The sequence below is a fragment of the Osmia bicornis genome, chromosome 9 (assembly GCF_907164935.1).
Source record: "Osmia bicornis bicornis chromosome 9, iOsmBic2.1, whole genome shotgun sequence".
In the NCBI taxonomy this organism is placed as follows: domain Eukaryota; kingdom Metazoa; phylum Arthropoda; class Insecta; order Hymenoptera; family Megachilidae; genus Osmia; species Osmia bicornis.
The window spans coordinates 1,897,010-1,915,249 of NC_060224.1; the positions used below are offsets into that span (position 1 = coordinate 1,897,010).

At 36.8% G+C, this 18,240-nt stretch overlaps 1 protein-coding gene and 1 non-coding gene across 6 annotated transcripts in view; both read left to right on the top strand.

The window, feature by feature from the left end:
* Positions 1–9,937, top strand: part of LOC114876776 (transcription factor collier) — a 69,986-nt gene extending 60,049 nt beyond the window's left edge. Inside the window, exons 7-14 of one of the 5 annotated variants that reach the window (XR_006829637.1) lie at positions 456–537; positions 2,546–2,678; positions 5,967–6,121; positions 6,204–6,330; positions 6,413–6,715; positions 7,048–7,290; positions 7,824–8,061; positions 8,854–8,942. Coding sequence is in view for 3 of the 5 variants with exons in the window: in XM_029188587.2 (XP_029044420.1) it covers positions 456–537; positions 2,546–2,678; positions 5,967–6,121; positions 6,204–6,330; positions 6,413–6,715; positions 7,048–7,290; positions 8,854–8,966 (1,156 nt within the window). In the remaining 2 variants the exon portion in view is untranslated. Of the gene's footprint in view, positions 1–455; positions 538–2,545; positions 2,679–5,966; positions 6,122–6,203; positions 6,331–6,412; positions 6,716–7,033; positions 7,291–7,823; positions 8,062–8,839 lie in introns of those variants that run through there. The other 4 variants (XR_006829638.1, XM_029188587.2, XM_029188588.2 and 1 more) reach the window with 4 other exon arrangements.
* A 5,843-nt stretch (positions 9,938–15,780) lies between these two features.
* On the top strand, positions 15,781–15,864 carry Trnal-uaa. Its single transcript has one exon. It is a non-coding gene; the product is annotated as a tRNA-Leu (tRNA).
* The last annotated feature ends 2,376 nt before the right edge of the window (positions 15,865–18,240 follow it).

Sequence of the window (18,240 nt, forward strand, 5' to 3'; positions counted from 1 at the left end):
ATTCATAGAAATTGAGCCATCGTGCAGTGAAGTATTTTCACAGAAATGTTGGCCAAATCTTGAAATTTTTAAAATAGAAGCAACTTTTTCTAACTAATTTGAAATTTCATATAATTATGCTTATAAAAATATCTTTCTTGTCGAGAAAAATATTTTTAAAACTGCCTATTATTTTGAGATCGCCAGACTGGCTCAACCCCTTAATAAAGTATATTTTTTCAAGAATCACCCTTTTGGCATTTCAGATGCTGTACGGTCCTAAAGGTCGTAGAACACATGCTGGGGGATTTAATCTAAAGAAATACTGAATAATAGAAGCGAATAGAGCGAAACTTGCGATTGCCTAATGCAACATTTAGACTTTTTAATCAAGTTCGCGTCTTAATTAAGTTCTTGACGTTGAAGAGCGTTAAGCACCTTGTCAACCGTTTAACTTTCGTCCCTTCTGCTTTCAGATTCTTCCTCAAGTTCTTCCTCAAGTGCAACCAAAACTGCCTTAAGAATGCCGGCAATCCCCGCGATATGAGACGCTTCCAGGTGAGTTAGCACATAAACCTTTAATGAACGGAGCGTTTAAGACTCGTTATCTTTTTTATTAGTTCACTGAAAATAGAGCACCATATAATAGAAAAAAGGAAACGATTATGTAATATAAGTTATTGAAAATATTTCAGCAAATAGAATAATTAGCAGAAAAATGTTTTATTAAATTTACTTAAACTTTATGACAAAAATTAAATATTTTATAAAATGTGTCAGTCTTGAAACTAAGCTTCCAAGTTGCCACCCCTGGTCTACGAACGGATATCTTCCACTTAAAGGCATTCTTTTTTAATTTTTTGAAAGAAAGAAAAAAGTATCGTTGGGGAGACAGCAATTTCTCGATGGTCGGCCACCGTCGAAAGTTGAGATCCCCATCCAAAAGGACGTAATCCAAGGGGTTGGCAATTAGCTCAGCGCAACATCAACCGACCCACCCCTGTGTAACCGTTCACCCTTCCACCCCCTTACCTTTGGTATAACGGTCATTCCTACTCACCGACAGCCGTATCTCGCCACCCCGTCTATGTCCATTTCGAGAGACAAAACGCAAAATTAAAAAATAAATGACAAAAAACTTTCTTACCCTCCCTTTTCTTTCGTTTCTATCGGATTCGTTTGTCTTATCGCATGATTACTATAATATATCTGTGGGATCTTAACTTGGAAACATCTTATAGCTTTAAAAACCAAAATTAACCCTTTGAGTGTCACATTAGTTACATGGAAAATTCTTTCATTTAGTAGGTAATTATTTTAATAATATTTAACACTTTTTATTATCTAATTTCTAACTAATTCTTGTTTATATTAGATCCAAAGAACACTGGATAATTTTGTTATTTCAAAAGAATATTCCTTTGTGCCTCGAATATTAAATAGCATAATCAAGTGCTCTATTTTCAGTAAACTTTATAAAGAAATATCCAATTACACTGATTATAACTGACATTTATATGGTACGTTATGTAATTATCAGAGTTCGTTTATTTGTCCTACCGTACATTCGCCGGGAACGTTGAAACCAAAAGGAAACCAAAGTTAAAGTGCTTATCGCGCCTCCGAATTTGTTTAGGAATTGCTTATTGCTCGAAGTTACGAATTAAAATTTTAGCGTTACGCTTTCGCCTTCCTCGAGGAATTTCCTCTCGCGGAAAGCCGTCAGGTTTATTCTCCTCACCCTTGGTGTTGGGGCAAGTTTGCACGACGTTACGCGCCAGGTAATAGGGCCAACCAGCCAAGAAAATTGCGAACTTGTGAAAGGACAAAACTTCGGGCATTTACCGACCGCCCAGTCGATTTTATAAACGTTCTTTCTACTTTCTTCCGAAAATCATCGTCCCCTTGTTTGCACCCCTCGAACTCCATGCTAACCACGTGACTTGTTTCAATTCACCAAAAGTTTCACTCGTAAAAATATTTTTTTTAAACGATCATAAAATATGAATTAGATATTATTTATAATTATGATCAAGCATGTTCATTAGCATATCGTGTTAAATATGAAGAAATATTTAATAGAATAGATGTTTAGCTTGGTTCGTACTATGCGAACGTATTCCAAGGCTCAGCTTTAATGAGATTATCTTCGTACGTTTGTACGATAGCGTATCTATCATACGTGCAAATAGGGGGTCACGGGAGTCACGGAATGCATGGTGAATACGCATAACGCGATACAGCAAATCCAGACTGCATAGCTACTTCACGAGAGATATGATTAACATATGCAGAGCAGCACACGTATGTGTGTAAATAAAATTACACAACGTAATTGGCGACATAGTTTCGACGTACACGCCCTTTCACATTCTATTATACTTATCAGTGCTTTCATTAATTTAATTACACCGTGACATGAAACTGTCTATCGTTCTGTTTAATCGTTTCGATGTAAAATTAAAACTATGACTATCAGGCAGGAAAGAAAAATTGCAACCATTTAATGATTTGTCGAATTTTCATCGGAAATCTCACTTGGACGAATTTCAATCTTCTGTAACAGGTGGTCATTTCCACGCAAGTAGGAGTAGAGGGACCACTACTGGCAGTCTCGGACAACATGTTCGTTCACAACAACAGCAAACATGGTCGTAGAGCGAAACGATTAGATCCCAGTGATCCCGGCGAATACAACAGTAAGTATGATTAACTATAAGCATGTAAAAAAGATATTGAAAACTTTAACCCTTAGACGGCGGACCATGGAAAGAGTCCCATATTTAGTTTAATATTATTTTCATTTTCTAAATTTTACTTTGTCCCTTTAGAAATTATTTTTCCAAAATATGAAACCCAAAATTCGGATCGTGATCTTGCACATAAAATTTCATTGAGAGATCTTCTTGTTATTTCTAATACCGAGCCTAATAATTATTCTATAATGCAAACGAAACATTACGAGTTCTGAAACACAAAGATTCTAAATTACGTTCCATCTGAGGGCCACGATTAAATACATGCACGTAAATCGATTTATTGTCGCCATTTACAATTGGAAGTTTCTGATATCCCGTGCAGCGTTTCCCCTCATTGCGGAATCCTCGAACGAAAGAAGAGGATAGGATGGGGTTGGTTGGTTGGTTGGTTTCTTCGAGATCGGTATAACGACTGTAGAGGCGTAGCAGAGGATAGAATGGCGCGAGAAGAAAGGAGAGGGTGAGCTCGGAGGATAGGATATAAGGAGTCATAGGGCAATTCAGCAAAGTTTGGCGTCGGCCGCGCATACAAACGGCTGATATCGTGCGGCCACCCCTCGACAACGCGCGTTCCTCCTCTTCTCCTAGGCTTCTTCGTGCCTTTCTTCCTTTCCTGTGCCGCGACGAGATGTAAATCAATGGGATGCGGGGAAAACGAGGGATCCACCACGTTCTCTGTGTTCCTCCTACCTTATTCCTCTCTCTCTCTCCGTAGGTTACAGGCTTTCTTTCCACCCTACCGTATCTTTTCGCCTTTCCTCTCTTTGTCTGCTCGGCTGCCATCAAGCGGAAAGACGCGAACGGAACGAGGGTAAAACGAAAGAGGAACAAAGAAAAGCGACTCGGAATTGCCAGTCTCTCGCTCTTCTTCGTTTCTTTTTTTTTTTCCTCCCCCCCCAACAACCTTACTCTGTTCTCGCAGTGGTTGCTGTGGGGTGTTGGTTTGTGAATGCTAAGTTTAAGCTATCTCGAACCATCCTCTCGGCTTTCGCAACTGCTGTGACGCCATGACGGTACCACTCTTTCCAAATCCCCTTGCGAGTAACTCCCAAAACGCTGAAACGAGCATACCAATGAGAGTAAAAGGGGAGAAACAAAGTGGAAGGACAGAGTGGGAGGGAAAGAACGGTCAAAGTGAACGTGTTGTAACTTTTGCTGGAATTGCGGATGATTTTTTTTTTCTTTTGGAATCAAAGTTTGAAACTCGATGAAGGGTGGTAAGCCAAAACGAAGTTTTTACAGTTTTCTTGAAATGGTTGACATTTGTTTTCTAAAGTAGCTGTGTCATATATACATACACTTTATTATGAAATTGTTTTGGAATTTAATTAAATTTAATACATTCCTAAGGGTAACGCAAATCTCCTAGCAAATACACTCCTTAAAAATTGATAATTTGCAAATTTAAAAATTGAATAAAATAATAAATGATTAGATAAAATTTCAAGAAATAGAAAAGGCTACTCGCAAGGGTGCTGTGGCTATCATAACCCGAAGAAGGGTTAAGGTGTTCAAGTAGAAAGGAAACTACTTGATCGTAAAATATGAAGTTAATAATACCGGTTCGCGGTGAAAGTGAAAGCAACTTTTTGCCCGAAGAAGTTCTCGCCTCTTTATCGGGGTGAACGAAGTTATCGCACGATCCTACAGTGATCAGAGAGAATCGGGCCGAATGTGTTAAAGTACAACGGTTCTTCGACTTCGGCGACGGTTTGCCGGGTAAAAGAGAGAAGAAGGAAGAAGCTCGAGGGGATAGAGGGTAACACCCCTTACCACTCACCAGTGGCATGGGGGATTTTATTTATTCCGGGTTGGTACGCTTGTTCCGGCCTCCTCCACTGAATCCCTCTTTTCAACCCTCTTCCTCCTCTTGCGCCTCTTTCCACTTTGCCTCTTCCTACTTTTCCGCTTCATACCCATTCCTCCCGGCCGACAATTCTCCAACGGGGTGGTTGCCAACGTGGCCGACTCTGTTTAACGACTTTCTTGTACATTGAACGCAATAAATACCTGTGTCCCATTCAAGAATCCCCATTTACACTCGAATTGCGACTCTTCAGCTTTGTATCGCACTCGTGTACTTAAATTCCTAAGGACAAGCGACGGGAATGAATAAACTATCAGATCATTTCGAAAATCTTTGTGCATTTTGTTAAATCTTTAAATAAGAAGAAGTATCATATATTTAAATAACACCGTGTTATTAATTTTTACTTTTATTCTTTGATTAATGGGTGAATGAATGATAATTATTATCATTAAGTATTTCATATATTTTTCCTCTAAATTTTATCCAACTTGGTATGTGTATACATTTTATAGGTATGGGCTAAGTAGGTTAGGTCGCGATTGACCCGTAACGGGTCCGCCGTTCGAAGGGTTAATATTATTTCCTGAACGAGGGAAAACATTGTTCGAATACAATATCCAGCGTCGAGATCTCTTAAGGCATTAAGATTTACTAGCTGAAGCAGGCGTAAGCACCCAAGGTGGAAACTGTTTGAGCATCACTGGGAGCAATATACCATGATGTCAGCCACTCTGCCGTGGCTCCGTTCTGCCAGAGGCGGTACCGGGGGTGGCTTGGCTTCGCTGGGGTACAAAATGATATCATTGGGTTATAAATTCCAAGCAGAGACACCGGCAGCCCGATCGTTCCCCTTCCTTCTTGTTACAACCCTTCTCCAACTACTTCGACCCCTCGGTCTCTTCCTTCTATCCTCTTTTCTATCCCCTTTCTCTCTCTCTTTCTCTTTCATAGATTCTCTGTTAGCCTCCTTTTTCTGCTTTCACGACATCCTCGTGGCGTGAGTTTGCCAGGGAAAATATATGTACCACGAGGCCTCGACCGAATAAACAGAATTTTCAGATAATTTTCCGTGTCCCAACCACCCTTCAACTAACTGTCTCGGTTCAACTCGTGCAATCCGGAAAATTCGTGTAATTTCTTGACTTACTTTCTCTTTTACGACCTTTTTAACCCCGCTATTCGTTATTGTTTTCGTGATTTCGAATACCGTGGAAACTTGATTATCCGAACAAATCGTAACACACGTTACTCTGTTTTCGTATGAAAGGAATTTATGATTTTGTATAATAATAAATTTTTGAATAACTATATCAAAAATAAAATTATAACCATCTTTCTCTTAAAATTGAGGATAATTAAATTGATCAGTTAATAATTGACTGAATAATTAATGTAAATTATATTCTTCTGAAAATTAGGTCTTTATACGCCTGTACCTCTCCAAACACCGTGCATAAAAGCGATATCACCGAACGAAGGATGGACTTCTGGTGGATCCACGGTTATAATTATCGGCGAAAACTTCTTCGATGGGCTTCAAGTAGTTTTTGGATCGATGTTAGTTTGGAGCGAGGTACGTAATTCCTTTTATTTATAAGAAATAATTTTATATGTTCAATATATTATTCTAACATAAATTTAATTTCTGCTTTCAGTTAATCACACCGAACGCAATCAGAGTGCAAACTCCTCCGCGACAGATACCTGGTGTAGTCGAAGTCACGCTTTCTTATAAAACTAAACAGTTTTGTAAAGGAGCACCCGGAAGATTCGTTTATGTTTGTAAGTATAATTATTATACTTTAAACAAGGAATATGGAGCATAGACATTAAAATAAGGTATTCTTTTTTATCAATCTTTCAGCCCTAAATGAACCCACGATCGACTACGGCTTCCAAAGGTTACAGAAACTTATTCCCCGACATCCTGGCGACCCAGAGAAATTACCGAAGGAAATCATACTGAAAAGAGCGGCAGATCTCGCAGAAGCTCTGTACAGTATGCCCAGAAGCGGAAACACAGGGATCACAGGAGCACCTAGGAGTCCAGGATCGGGTCATCCGCCTGCACCTCCGACATCCAGCTCGGCGACGGCGTTCAATTCGTATACAGGACAACTCGCAGTGACGGTACAAGAAAATGGCACTGCCGCAAAATGGACGGATGGTAAGTATTAGAATAAGAAATGCAAAACGGTGTCAGTTTAATTAATCATAGCTTTTATTGAAAATTAAAAAATATACATTAAAATACATTATAGTTTGTAGTATACCTTATCTTTATTTTATTGAATTTATTTGACAGATTGTTGAAAAATAATTATGTATTAATATTATATCTTCTTGTACGTGACATTTTTATTGTATTATACGAACACTGTTCCGTGTTAAATTTTGGTGTAACATGCATCTTCTTGTTTCGGTGCACTAGGCAACACGAAATGAACAGAATGACGTTATACTGACGAGTTCGTCTGACGGGCAGGTTTCTATTTCTAGACGGTAGTTCCGTGACGACAGGAGCCGGTGCTGGAGGCGGTGGCGGCGGTGGTGGTAGCGTAGGAGGAAGCGTCGGTGGTAGCACTGACGCGTATAGACAAAGCAGCAGTGCGAGTCCACGTGGGGTCGTAACCGGTGGTGGTTATTGCGGAAGTTCAGCCAGTACACCTCACAGTCACAGCACAAACGGAAGTTATTCAGTGGCCAATCCGTATACTGGTAGTCCGACTCTTTATACATCACGTAAGTATTTTCTCTAGTATCATCATATTTTTGCATACACTTAAGAGTAAGGAAAAATGAAATCAGGGACCATTAGAAAACATTATTGTTTAATACGTTATGATAAAAGCGGATGATCATTATTACAATCAGTAGAAATCAACAATCTGAATTTATTATTTTCAAACAAATGATTTCTTTTACATTTATTAATTAGTGAATGTTTTTACTACTAATAGTTTACAGTCATTTATTCATCCACTTACATCATAACAGATATACCCTATTACGCATGTTCTATGTGAATACATATACACATGAAATCCCGACATGCATGCGCTTTTTATATATAAGGTGTTCCAGTTTTTTCCATTTGATCTGTCTTTCACAACTTTTCATTAAATGAAAAGTCCTACATGAATTTTGATTTCCGACACCTCGCCGTTCCTCATTATTCTTTGACGGGAGAAAATTGGGACACTCTGTACATTAAGTAGTACTTCGTTGTGACGCATGCACTTATGATTTTTCCTTATGTGAAATTTTCATTTTAGCGCACGAACAGTATGGCATTTTCTATACATCCGGGGACGGGAGTGCGTTCGCCCCCGTAGTACGACCACCGACCACCTCAGTCCCACCGCACTGGTCCACACAGCACCACCTCGCCACAGCCGCCCAGTAACCGCTAACCGTCCACCATCACAACCACCATCATCACCACCACAACCACCCTATGCACTGCGATTAAAGAGTTATGAGAAACATGCACAAGAGACGAGATTCGAGAATGTATGTACACACGTTCACTTACGAATCATTGATTGCTTACTCTCCCCCTATCCTCCTCTTTGATTAACTTTCGTACGGTGGAGCTGGGTCAACCATGATCCATACTTACGAGAAGTATACATGTATAACACGTATTTTTAAACGAGTGAGTTTCATATAGTAGTAAAATTATTGACGTCTACCGTCCGAGGGTTAATTAAATACTCTAATTATCTATCTATATCATTGCCATAGATATTTGCTTCTCTTTTATTTTATTAGGCGACGATTTTATCCCTTTAGCAATTTAATATTTAATCAGCAAACATTAATCATATTTATAATAGTAGTCTTATTATTATCGCAATAAAGAAGTGGCTTTATAAGAAAAATATTATAATATCGTTCATTCCCACTGATTGTTAAGGGTGCCACTTAACCGACGAGATCGTTATTATCCCTAAAGTGGTCGTTTTGTTGGCACGTGTCTGAACGACGTTTCGAACAGTTTGTTCTTCATCTTGTAATGTGCACTAGCTTTCTATACAAAACTACACTCATGTTCATTGAAATCTCTTTTATCATGCTATGTACCAAGTAAACGACGAATTGAAAAATACGTGTAAATAATTTGTATTCTTAATGAGAACTGCAATCAAGGGGTAAAACATTGGTATAGGTACACTTCGCTTAATACTAAATTGATATTATAATATTTTAATATGAAATATATAACATATTTATTTTTCTTTTTTAACCAGAGAAGTCATGGTGAATGACACTAACGTATAACCGATAGTGGGTATGTTACAGGACTAGGGGAGGTGGTTGGTTCACCGTTCAACATGAATCCATTTATGTTGCCGACCTGCAGCCAAGGATATTCGAATGCCGCCAGTCCGTTGCTCTCGTCGAATGGGAAATAGTGTTACGAGATGTAAGCTCCGACGAAAATATCGAGGGTCTGTGTGTTCACGGAAGCGTAATCCATCGTCACGAAGGATTTTATGCTGTAACATTCTCATAATCATCGTACTTGTAATTGACAATCGCTTTCTTGAATCCGAATCGGTCCTCTCGATTCGCCTTTTTCTTCTTTTTTATTTATTTTTTTATTAAACAAGGAAACGTGTTCAGGCGATTTTCGTCGGAGCTGTTCGGGATTGTATGAAAACCAGTGCAAAGAAAAAATTTAAATAACGTTTTACGATTAATTATGATCGAAATAAGATAAGGAATGATACATATCGAAGCACATGGCAGTGTTTTCTGTATCTACTGACGTAGTCGTTCGATTGAAGCGGGAAGCAATTAATCGGCCGTATGTTATCTATTTACGAAGAATTTATAGAAATGATTTCGCTATGATATACGAAAACATATGCAGAGTTTATTTTAACAGGGAAATACGTGTTAATATATTCTGAGAAACAACCGAACGACTATAGAACGTCTTTTCGTATTGCTATTTTTCATATAGCTAACCGAACGCGAAAAGAAGAATTTTATCAATTTTAATACCTCCTTTGCCCTACGTCTCCACTCGTATACGAAATCAAACTTGTGGCAAAAATATTTTCCAGGTGTCTTTCATCGATTTCGTAGCAAAGACGCTTTCATAATTTGTCTAATTATGTATCTGGGAATTTTTCGAAATGCAACTGTATACGCAGACGGGGAACGTTCACAGGGTGTTGATCAATTTTATATCAAACAAAGCAGAGAGGCTAATTGAGGCTCGAGGATACCACTAGAACTGCTACTATAGATTATTAATATCTTATCAATCACTTGATGATATTAAACCTAGAGAATGTAAGTTGAACAAATTATAGGATTAAAATAATTTACTTGGATTTCTAGATAATTCAAATTTATATCATTAAAATTAATTGACTTGGACCTTTGAAAATTTTATTAAGTAGTATTTTTATTTCTTTTTAATTTATTATATTATTTGTACAATATTTCTTTACTTCTTTTATTCATTATTTGGATAATTTAATTTTCTGAATTTATAAATTTGGAATTTGCCAACTTAACACTCGGTGGATTAAAAATATTACGATATTATTGATGATTATCGATAGTAGCATTTCTAGGAATCACTAGAAGATGGACATATCGCTTATCATTGAATAACAAACATCATAGTTTTAGAAAGCATTTTCAAACTTTGAAATTTTAACTTCCTACCAGTACGTTTTAAGAGACTAACCAATATCGGCTAGGTAGAGTCTAACGTCTAACTTGTAACTTGTAAATTTTCTTGTAAATATTGTTGCGATGTACAAAAAGACAAAAACTATTTCCAGGAATCCAACGAAACGATATTAAACGTGATTGTAGAGCGAAGAATAATTATACATAGGTGTAAATAATCGTAGAGCGTCGTAGCTTGATCCGTATGATTGTACAGCGGCGATTCAACATTTTCATTTTTAACGTCTATACAGGTTGTTGTTAACAAATTATAGGACTTTTCATGAAATTTTTATAAAATTGTATTAACATTCATCACTAAATATAATTGCATTCCAGAAATTTTCTTCTATGTTAATCTTTGACTTGGTAAATTGAGATGAATAATGAAAATATTAATCTTGTACTTTCTCTGTTAAAATTATACATTATTAAATCAATTCTAATGTGGTATACATAGAATTTTTCTGGCATAAAATTCGTGGAAAGTCTTGAAATTTTATGAAACATCTTGTACTCTCCAATTGTTCACAAATTCATATTGTTAAAAAAACAAAAAGGAAGAATAGAATAATAAATCGGAGAGCAGCGTTAAAAAATTCGAGTCGTCCGCAGCAATTGTATAAACGGTATAGTTGATTTGAATCGTTCGATAAGCCGGCCCAAAAGGAATTTCACACGAAACGAATCTAACGAAAGTATACGAAGCATGTACCATTGCAAAAAAAAAAAAAAAAATTGAAATCTCCGATTAGTCCAGATTTTTGCAGCGTAGATCGTATTGTTTCTTTCGGAACGAGTGTCGTTTTAAAAAGAAAATTATTATTGTAAAGAGTTCCTTTTTTGCATATCGACTTGGTGAACAAGTACTTCCGTTATGGAAGATGCCCTCTTTATCCCGGAGCCACACGCTCTGTGATCTTGTGATCTTAATTGTAATATTGATTATTGACCTTTGTTCGATCACATATTGTCATCTTTTACATGGCGCGATCGTTCTTGTATGTATGCGAACACACACGAGCACGCATACGCGCGTACAAACACTCGTCGGTGTATATTAAAATAAATTAAACTTACATTTTTGAGAATTAAAAATTGATTGTTTATTATTTTTTTCACATACCCTTCCTTCACAATCACTTTAACCCTTTTTTAGCATTCCACCGTTGTCACCTGCCCCTCTACCTGCATCCATTCAAATTCCACTTTATCATTATTGTTATTTAAGTAAAATCTGAACATAAAACGACATTGTCGTATTCAGCGTAGCGTCGCAAACACCTTCTGTTCAAGTGTGGTTTCTCCCACGAGACTACGTCAGGATCAACAAATAGCGAAACAGGATCTCGAGGACCACTTCGTAGCGATTAGTTCACATGGTGTCCTATTACCTCCGGCCGCCAAACGGTGGTGCACACGACCCACGTTATTGTAAGGCTGTTTGTGTTATTAGATTTAGATTGGTTGCCACGTGGCACGAGGCATGGCTGGCACGTGTCTCATTGCAAACGTTACAACGTGGGCACAATACGAAATCGTTTCTCTTGTAATATTGCTTTCCTTGCCAGCCCTTGCGAAAACACGTTACTTCATCAATGATTTGTCATTTCGCTATTGTTTCACTGTAACTTGAGTACCAATCAACGATTAATTATTAACATGATTGTGCATTGCATCTTCAGTGAAAACATGTGTTTCATTTATTATTTATTATCATTTAGTCAGCAATGACTACGGATACAGGGGCATCAAGGGGCATTCCTTACATCTATGTTTCTTTTATATCTCTGCATCTTTTATATGTCTGCATCTCTTGCACTCCTACATCCTTTACATCTCTGCACTCCTTACGTCCTTGCAATCCTTACAACTCCGCAATCTTTACATCCCTGCATTCCTTAAACTCTAGATCTCTTACATCCCTGCATCCTTTATATCTCTGCATCCCTCACATCTCTGCATCCCTTACATCTCTGTAATCCTTACATCTCTACATCCCTCACATCTCTGCATCCCTTACATCTCTGCATCCCTTACATCTCTACATCCCTCACATCTCTGCATCCCTTACATCTCTGCATCCCTTACGTCTCTGCATCCCTTACGTCTCTGTATCCCTTACATCTCTGCATCCCTTACACCTCTATATCCCTTAAATCCCTGAATCCATTGCTTATTTAAGCAAAGATTCCCGCCAAAGTTAGTTCCTTTTTCCAAAACCAGATGGCGCTGATCGGACATTGAGATTTTAGTTCACATTTTTGCCGCCAGAGGGCCAAAAATGGTACATGATTTAGTTCCTTTTTCCAAAACCAGATGGCGCTGATCGGACATCGAGATTTTAGTTCACATTTTTGCCGCCAGAGGGCCAAAAATGGTGCATGATTTAGTTCCTTTTTCCAAAACCAGATGGCGCTGATCGGACATCGAGATTTTAGTTCACATTTTTGCCGCCAGAGGGCCAAAAACGGTGCATGATTTATTTCCTTTTTCCAAAACCAGATGGCGCTGATCGGACATCGAGATTTTAGTTCACATTTTTGCCGCCAGAGGGCCAAAAATGGTGCATGATTTAGTTCCTTTTTCCAAAACCAGATGGCGCTGATCGGACATCGAGATTTTAGTTCACATTTTTGCCGCCAGAGGGCCAAAAATGGTGCATGATTTAGTTCCTTTTTCCAAAACCAGATGGCGCTGATCGGACATCGAGATTTTAGTTCACATTTTTGCCGCTAGAGGGCCAAAAATTCAAAATTCAAAATTCAAAAATTGAATATACTTACCTTTACTTACCTTTACTTACCTTTACTTACCTTTACTCGAACCAGTGGCCACAGATATGTTATTATATTTATGATATATTTATTATAAGGGATGCAGAGATGTAAGGAATGTAGGGATGAAAAGAATGTAGGGATGAAAAAATGTAGAGATGTAAGGAATGTAGGGATGAAAGCAATGTAGGGATGTAAGGGATGAAGCGATGTAAGAAATATAGGGATGAAAAGAATGTTGGGATGACAATAGTATCTACCCTAAGAGATACAGGGATGTAAAGGATGCAGAGACCTAAGAGGTACAGGGATGTAAAGGATGCAGAGATCTAAGAGATACAGGGATGTAAAGGATACATAGACCTAAGAGATACAGGGATGTAAAGAATGCAGGAATGCAAAAGATGCAGACATGTAAAAGATGCAGAGATATAAAGAAAACACAGATGTAAGGAATACAGGGATGTGTCCCTTCTGGCCCTCAAAGAAGGATGGAATGATAAATAAATGGGATGGTCAGCCGATGTTCAGAAGAGGGATAAAAATCATAGATTTTATCCTCCTTATGAGCTTATTCAATAAGCTAAGAAAATAAATAAAGTGAATTAATTTAACTAAAAAAATAAATTAAACGAACATGTTTGTTTGACAAATAGTTCCGCACTCCTCGACGATCGCGCTAAGACTGATTAAATTTCACCTCGCTCCTGACAGCACTTGAAAAGCTGTAAGTAGTGCGTTTTCATGAATTTTTGAAACTGTCACATTTTTAAAATAAACATATGCAATTGAGTTTTTTGGAATGATAATATTTATTATTTGTGTAGTAAAAATTACATTTCATCGATTAAAGGCCAATTCACAAAAAGTACTGTCCAAATAACATTGTGTTTGTACATTGTGCATTTTATATTTGAGAGGACTAATAGGCTTTTTCGTCCAGTTGTTTCTACCCTCTGGTATACACAAATAACACGCACCCTGTTGCCCGCCAATCCACCAAGAGCCGTTAGCTTAGTTTTTTGGCACGTGCGATCCTATAAAAATCCATACGAGGCGTATCGTGCTCGATCTAATTGGAATCTGGAAAAAGCAAAGCACAAATTTTTATGGAAAGCTTGTTAAATGATCCAATTTTTTAACGACTCCTCAACGTAGATGTACCGATTTTCTAAATTAATACATCGCTTTCTGAATGAGAAATGTTAAATGAATAGAGAACATTTATTATTGTACATAGTTAATTTTTAAATTGTATATTACAACGACTTACAAAATATATTGACACGCCACTGCGTATGCTCTTTTGCGTCACAGCGATATCGGGGTAGAATTTGAGTCGACTGTCAAAGGGGATGAACCACTGAACACGGCAGGGAGAGGAGCAATCCAGTGATGCACCCTTGACAGTTCGCCGCGATAAGATCTGCTCTTTCGGCGAGTTCGGCTCCATTTGAATTCTGTTTGTGTATCCCGGCAACGTTACCCTTCGAATCCATTGTGTTTTTATCGATACAAAAGAATTTTAGCATCTGCTGATTACCGCTAATCCTTATCCAACTCTATCGAGTTACCTTGGCTAACTCATTTTTGTACTAGGTACAAAACAGATAACTGAATCAGTGAACTAAAAAATAGTATAAATCCAAAAACTGCATTTTGAAATGTATATGTTAAAAAATAGTTTTGATTTTTGTATTTCATCAATCTGTATCATTAATTTCATCTCATTCAAAGTGAAACACGATTATGTTGATCCAGTAACAAAATGTTCAATAATAAAAATAAAATTCATGAAAGAATTTAATGTTGCAATAATCCATGAAATATTAGTAACTATCGCAACCTATCGGAAAATAGCGGAAATTGAACGTCAACTTATCGACTGCCGAAGAGTTGCTAGTGATCCCCTCTTTCAGAAGAAAATAAATAAAATTATTGTAAAAAAATTGTTATAAAATAAAATAAATAAAATTAAATAAACTCCGGAAAGAAATTAGAAGATGATTATTATACTGGTTGTGCCCTCTATGTACGGGCCTGATTTCATCCCGGGGTGTCAGGGACCCCAAAGCACCGGTGGCGCTCTGTGTATACCGACCTGGTGCCATCTGGGGTGTCTAGGACCCCGAAACACCGTTGAGTCCCTCTGCATAGTGACATATCATACTGGGGTGTCAGGAACCCCGAAGCACCAATAATACTCTACATACCGACCTAATGGCATCTGGGGTGTCTGGGACCCCGAAACACCGTTGACTCTGCATGGCGACATATCATTCTGGGGTGTCAGAAACCCCGAAGCACCAATAATACTCTTTACATACCGACCTATTGGCATCTGGGGTGTCAGAAACCCCGAAGCACCAATAATACTCTTTACATACCGACCTATTGGCATCAGGGGTGTCAGGGACCCCAAAGCTAAAATGTGCGATCCATAAGCTTTCTATAGAAAAATTGAAACCTCCGAAACTTTTAATGTCTGCGCTTTATAAAAAATATTTATAAAAAATAGGAAAGAATTAAAGTAAAAAAATCATATTTGTATATAAGATTTACACGTTCATTTTATTTTATTGTTATGAATGTAAGATGTATAAAAAATATATTACTGTTCAATAGAATTTTATAGGAATTAAAAATAGACACTTTGATATATAAATATGAAAAAAAATTAAATATGTAAATTATAATATTACAAACAATTATTAGTATATTGTGGTGGATATAGTTGTATGAGAAACGATGTCAATACCAAGCCAGGTTGGCCGAGCGGTCTAAGGCGCCAGATTTAAGCTCTGGTTCCCGGTTGGGAGCGTGGGTTCGAACCCCACACCTGGCAAAATGTTTTTTTCATTTTAAAATTAAATATGAAACTCTGTACATTTGTATATAATAAATAAAGAATATTTTATGCATCTCATTTACATGTTTTTTAATTTCATAAGAAAGGGCGCTTTGAAAGCTATCCCTTCTGTGCCATCTGCCAGTTATTAACATTAAAGTTAACAAAGCCAAAAGCTGCATTCTTTTTTTAATGAAAACTAATTAACTCAAACTACTATAATTAAGAAAATTAGAGCCAATACATTAAAATGCATAAGGACCATCATGTACGCTACGTGGAGTCTTAGAAGACCTTGGTATTTCAGAATGTGATACAAGAAATACCCTAACCATTTCTGTATTGGGGCACCCCAATAATACTGGGGTATATCCAGCTATGGGTAATACAGCGCCCTTGCGCTGGTAAGATTTTTATTATTAACAAACGGTATTTAATTCACAGAAGGTAAGATCGAAATTTCTCAAATGGTAAATCAATTGTATATAAAATAAAAATGTAGGAAACTACAATAATCAATTGAGGAAAATATTAAACAATTTGCACTGCGACTACACATTTCATAAATTATATAATTTTATAATAAAAGAAGTTTTATTTTTAGTGTACTTAATTAAGCCAATTAAAAAATATTACAGAAATATTACAAAATAAATGATAACATAATTTTTTATTCGTTGATAAAATAACATTTCAGCTGATCGTTTGCTGCACGAGTAAGAAACAGTTGTTTGCAACGAATTACAATAAAGCAATAAAGTTGCCCATTTGGAATGGCACAGTAGGAGGAAATGTTGGTCACAGAAGGCCGCGGGGGAAAGGTCAGGACAGAAACAAAACGTAATTACATTATAAACGCTTGAATACGCCCTCGGGATGAGAAGCACGCTTTAATCGAAGACTCTTTATCTCCGGCGTGTAAATCATGCCGAGACGTCAAATCGGGCCGCTGTTCGCACAACGAACGCAATCCACTTCCTTGGCAATTACGACAAATTAACCGTGAAATAGACTCGTTAATAAGAACATTATTCTCTCGAAACATTGTACAAGAAACTGGTTTGCAAGATCTTTGCATCGCAATCGATTTGACAAATTGCGATCTGAGATCTTCCGATACAAAATGTCGTTCGTTTGAATGGATAAGGATAGCTTAATATTATTCGCTTTGCCTTAAACTAATTGCATTTTGCATAAAGCATAAAATAATCCCACATATCCTATTTACTCTTTGCTTATTTCAAATAGATTGTAAACAAAAATGTGGAGTTAATAAAGAAAAGAAAAAAAGAGAAGAAGATTTTAAGTATTCTCTTCTAAGATATTATATATACACATGGGTGCAGTTGCACCCCATGCATTTTCAGTGCAAAATGTAAATGAAATTTTGTTGATTTTCAAGAAGAAAGGTGTGAAAAATTAGAAATTAAAGAATCGTTATTATCGTTTGGATGTTTGCACCCTTCTATGTAGAGAGAAAGTTAAAAATGTTGCGATAAATTAAGTATTATTGTACATACACTTGTATTTTAATGTATCGAGATTAGCACGTAGTACTACTGGCACCAGCGATTCTTAAAATTATCTATCTCAATTAAGGAATTAACTTCTTGTGTTCTCAATGGTCATTATCACCTAATCAGAATTCTTTAAGTGTTTTTGCTTCAATTGTTGATGTGAAATAAACAAAATTTAATTATGTAAATTGTTCGATTACCTTCATTAATTAGTTTTTCTACATTTAATAATTTTCAATGTAGCTCCACCCAGGTGTATAAAAAAACTTATACACGCGGTAGCCACAAAAGGATTAATATAACGAAACAAGAGAAAGTAAAGTTGTCCTACTTTTAAGAAAAACAACTGATACACCGTCTAGTCAATTTTCAAATATGATAGATTTTACAGGTACGTACATACGATGTTTACTCGAGAAGAAGTTATAGCTTGTCCCAATTTTAAAATCATTCCGTATATTCGCCATCCAATATCGACAGTATTGGTATCAATACTGTTGCAAAGTTTCGATTTTATGCTTGTTTTCATTGTACACTCTTCTAAATTATCTCGCATGGAGTTGTATATTCAGCAAGTTTCGTGCAATATCGACTACTATTTTCCCTTGAAAATGTTATTTTTACCATTAGTCATCTCTGCTTTTCATCATAGTTAGAAAAATGATATATAGAAAGAATATAACAATCTGACCTAATAAACGGAATAATAATTTTATAAACATTAAGATGTACACATTATTTCAGTGGCCTAAAAATTATTTTTAATTTTTAATTTAAAGTGTCATATTATGGCTTGTAAATGGATCAGAATCTGCGCTAATTTGGTTTTACGTTACAGAGTGATTATACGTGCCTT